The sequence below is a fragment of the Halyomorpha halys genome, unplaced genomic scaffold (assembly GCF_000696795.3).
Source record: "Halyomorpha halys isolate HHAL.00 unplaced genomic scaffold, Hhal_1.1 Scaffold85.1, whole genome shotgun sequence".
NCBI classification, from domain to species: Eukaryota; Metazoa; Arthropoda; class Insecta; order Hemiptera; family Pentatomidae; genus Halyomorpha; species Halyomorpha halys.
This window is the reverse complement of record NW_027112611.1, coordinates 674,208-679,146: the sequence shown is the minus strand read 5'-3', so window position 1 is coordinate 679,146 and position 4,939 is coordinate 674,208. Positions and strand designations below refer to the sequence as shown.

Below are 4,939 nucleotides of genomic sequence, written 5' to 3'. Positions count from 1 at the left end.
AATAAATAAAATAAAATAAATATGTTTTTACTTATCCGTGTTCTTCACTGACCGCTCCACCAATCATCTTCCCATCATATATATATATATCCACAGTCAACTATTAACCCATCATTAATATCACTGATATTATTTGTAGTAAAAGAATATTGTTTTACTACAAATAATATTGTACTGGTTTTATTCATAGAACACTGATATTCTTTTTATTTCCAGGACAGAGCTGCCGATTCGCCTAATCTGTTGAGAAGGAGAGTTCCAGTTTGAATACCGAAGACAATTCCCCATCTTTTCTTCAATAATTTCATATTCAACAAGGTTTTTATCTATTTCATTCACTACATTATAAATGAATCAGACAGAAGAACATATCACTAATTCAACTCTCATCAAAAATATCTATGATTTTATGCAAAATGGAGAAATTCAGATAAAATACCGCCCAAATGAAGATATAGTCCTCCTGCTGGGTAACACAGGATCTGGAAAGAGCACCTTGACTCAGTACATTTCTGGCAACGCTCACACGCTCATATCGCAAGAAGTACAAGAAGGTATAGCCGAATTCGTGATTGTTGACACGCAAAATAAAGTCAGCAGTGACTCAACTCTTGTTTCTCAAACAGTTTATCCTGATTTAGTTGAAGATGCCGAGGCAAAGACACTTTATTACGACTGTCCAGGTTTCAGTGATACAAGGAGCGCTGCCCATGAGATAGCTGCTACATATTTCATTAAAAAAGTAATCGATTCTGCTAGGTCTGTGAAGTTGGTTTTCGTAGTGAGCTATAGTTCTGTTTCGAGAGGAGCTGACAGGCAGGACTTGATTCTTATGTTGCAACAGGCAACAGATTTCATGAAGCAAATCGAAAAGTATAAGAACAGTATTGCCCTTGTAGTCACCAAAGTAGAAAACAGATACATCGACGACAATTTAGTGCCAGATGAAAAAGTTGTTAAAGCTATAGGTTATTACCTAGAGCAGGCGAAGCGAGACATAGACCAGCAACCAGAGATGGTGAGCCCTGACAGCAAAGAGAAAGTTTTGTCGCTCTTGGACGTCTTCTTGAGTAAAGGGGAATATGAACAATACATAAGAATAGGTATTTTTCGAAAGCCTAATAAAGCTGGACTACTAAGTGATATTGAACTGATGAAGGAAGGTATAATACCATTACAAAACTTAATAAACAAAAGTATTCAATACGTAGAAGCAAGTGATAAAGATTTTGGATACACAGTTTCAGCCAAATCCAAAATCCATATCAATGGATTAGTGGAAGAAATAAACAAAACTATCGTGAAAGAAATAGTTAACATGGGAAAAGAAGTGGAAAAATTTTGCATTGGACAAGAAGAAATAGTCTCAGATCTAGAATATTTAATTTCTTTATTTCAAAAATTATCTGAATCTTTCTCAAAAATACAGGGCGATGCTGCAACTCCTGAAAATTTTATAAGTGAAATTGACATAAATAATAAACATTTTAAAATTGGAATTTCTGATCATCAGATCAAAACAGTAGAGGTAGAAGGAGATTATATCAATTTTCTTAATCTTGTCAGCAATCAATCAGTAAAAAGCCATAAATTATCGCTATTAGCTACAGATATTTCAAAACTGACAGAGTACCTCAGTGACTCACATACATTTTACAGTTTTATGAATAGTTTGTATACAAGGTTATCAACATATGATATACAAAAAAACCGAAATAACTTCAGCACAATATATGTAAACTCATTAGAGGACTTCTACGAAAGTCCTCTCTTTAACGAAATTACAGACCTATTCAAACAACATAATGGTATTACGAAAACCAAACTAGACAAACCTAAGTTGAAATTTTTGAACAGAGTGTTGGGCCAGACCTTGAGATATCAAATTGAACAGGTCAGTCCTCAAAGCGATAAAATCGTAGTGAAAGGTGTGAATGTCAATCTGAGTGATCTTAGTGAACTTTTGAGGAACAAAGACATAAAATTCATTGAGGTTTATGCACTACATAAAGTGTTCATAGACACCAGCTTAGATTTAACTGGCAGGGAGATACAAATGGTTATATTAGCCCCAGTGTGGGAAGTTATAGGAAGTCAAAGTATAATATTAGATGGAAAGCCAGGTAGTGATCATAATTCCCAGAAGGTCGAAGATGGGATAGGATATGGTCAAAATGGACTTGATGGAATACCTGGGGAACCTGGAGGTCCTGCTGGTAATTTTATAGGAATAGGAAAACAATATTTCAATGAAGAAAATCTGCACATATCGGCCAATGGAGGGAAGGGTGGTAGGGGACAGGATGGAGGGGATGGTACGAAAGGGTGTAATGGTAAAAATTGTCCAACACCCTGCTCGACAAATAAATCTTCGATTATAACTATAGTTTACAACTCAATAAAGTATAAGTATGAGGGCGGACGAGGTGGGAATGGGGGAGATGGTGGTATTGGTGGTTATGGAGGGCAGAAAGGAAGCATTAGCATTATTAAAGTTGGAACAGAATCTGGAGTTGTTTATCCAAAACAAAATGCTCAAGATGGACCTCCTGGAGCTGATGGGACAGGCGGCAGTGGTGGGAAAGGAGGACAATCCACTATGCTCGAACGAAGTAATTTTTTTGGTATTTTAGGAATCAAGAAATCTTTTAAGAGGCTGAATGAATGGAATGCGAATGGAGTGTCAGGCCGTACTGGCAACAACCAATATGGAAGGAAGAATGCAGAGCAATTAAAAAAGTTAATAAATCTTAACAATACCAAAACAGAATATAAAGATTATTTACTAAACAATATAAAAAATAATAATTTACAAGAAACATTTTTAATGATGTTTCTTAGTGAAATTGATAATAATCCGATATTTATTACCCAGCCAACGAATCGCAAAAGAAGAAGCATTATGAATTTTACAGCCATCACAAATTCCGAAGAGCAACCAAGAAAGACGAACAAATATAAACCTAACCTAATAAGAAATGAAGTTCAAAGAAATAACCCGTTTGTTGGCGAAGGTAAGGACAACTACTATTTGGATCACTACCTCCATCTTGATAAGATCACTGAGGTTAGTAGGCCAGTCTCCAATGGTTCCTTCTTTGAAACTGAAAGTGCTAAGCAAACTCCTCTGAAACCGATCTTTCCTATCTCGATGCAATTAGAAAACATGAAAACTGAGAAAGACATAAATATAATCGATCAATACTCTTCAACAAACCTCCATGGAAACTTTTTGTTGGCAGAAATGGCTCTAAAGAAACTCATGAAAAAAGAAATTTCACCAAGCCACAGCCATAAAGGCAGGCCTAAGGAAGGGGCCAGTTCAGCACATGACTTGGCATACAGCCACTATCTAGCAAATTGATTAATAAATATTATATATATTAATTTCCAATAAACCAAAACCTTATTTCCTTCTCGTATAAGTTTACTTTAAGCTTTGTCACTAATAAAAAAAAAATCTTGCAGTGAATTTTCAATTCCAATTAAATATCAGCGAATGTGTTCTAAATCTTTACTGGTCCTGTACTACTCTCTATAATATCAATAAAAATACTATGGAATTATAACACAACAATTACGTAATTACACAATAACATTAATGCATTGATGAGAAAAATAAACTAAAAGCACTTCAACATGTTAACTACTTTGCACTAATTGTATAGTAAAAATTATCAGTATTGGGCAAGTTATGTAAAATAAATGCAAACTTTAAGTAATGAGTCTAATTTCATATATTTTGTGAATTAAATAAAAATAATGTTTGCCAATAAGAAATTCTTTTATTTATATTAATCCAGATAATATCTTGAAAATCTGCACAATAAAACTTATATCGACAATTAACCTGTAGTAACAAACTTTAAATTTTTTCTTTATTACCTAAATATAAGTAACAAGAAGAAAAATGAAATTATTTATTGATCTGTGAAATTTTAACCTTTTTTAAACTTCAAATTTTTGAGTTTCAATATTCTAATCTCGTTTTTATAAGTAATATTGAAACATTTTTTTTTACAAATAATGCATACCCAGTTAACATCTAAAGATGTCTAGATTACAGGGAATAGAATTTTTATTTATTTTACTTTATAAAAAATATAAAGATATGGAACAAGTGGGGCTGACGGACCGGGATTGTTTAGACAGAGATGAGTACAGAAGGAAGCTCAAGGGAGTGAAGGATCTTGTGGGAAAGAAGCCCTCCAGAAAGGGTCCTTGCATGGTCTGAGGAGAGAAAACGTAGACACGCAGAACTCACGAGGGACATATGGGAGAAGAGGAAGCAGATGAAGAAGAAGCATCAGAATTATGGTATGCGCGTGTTCTTCAAGCCTTTTCGTTAAAAATAAATAAATAAATATAGAATTTTCAGTGTGGATGAAACAATTTTTAGAAATGAGGAGAAGATGGTTGGGGGTGCGGTCAATGAAACACAAATAAGTATGACTAACTTATTTTAATGTGCCGACGTTTCGGCTAGAGTTTCTAGCCTTCTTCAGGGCTAAAAACAAAACAAGATAACAACCACAGTAAGTATAGAAAAATAAAAAATAAAAAAGAAAGTATAAACAAAATAATTTTACACATACAATGAATAGTTTTACAAGATAGAATTAATAAAATAAAGTGATGAGAGAAGCGGGAAATAAAATATAGACATAGGTAATTGAAAAAGTGGGTACAATAACTTAATTAAGCAAATGAAATAAAATTAAAGTTATATAATGTAGAGAAGTATGAACATATTAGTTATTATTAATTTAAAATTTAAATATGGAAAGAAAATGAAAATTGAGAGGAAGAAAATATATGTAACAATAATAGATGATAAAGAGGCAAATTATAAGTAAGGTGTACAAAACTTATAACGCGGGCAGGAAAAAGGATAAAAGTGGAGTAAATAAGGGGAAAGAGTAAAATAAGATAAAAGTAA

At 33.2% G+C, this 4,939-nt stretch overlaps 1 protein-coding gene across 1 annotated transcript in view; it reads left to right on the top strand.

The window, feature by feature from the left end:
* The window catches only part of LOC106677044 (uncharacterized), a 15,802-nt gene extending 12,047 nt beyond the window's left edge, over nt 1-3,755 (top strand). Inside the window, exon 2 of the mRNA XM_014414723.3 lies at nt 217-3,755. Coding sequence (XP_014270209.1) covers nt 350-3,364 — 3,015 coding nt within the window. The 5' untranslated portion in view covers nt 217-349 and the 3' untranslated portion in view covers nt 3,365-3,755. The remainder of the gene's footprint in view (nt 1-216) is intronic.
* Nucleotides 3,756-4,939: the final 1,184 nt, after the last annotated feature.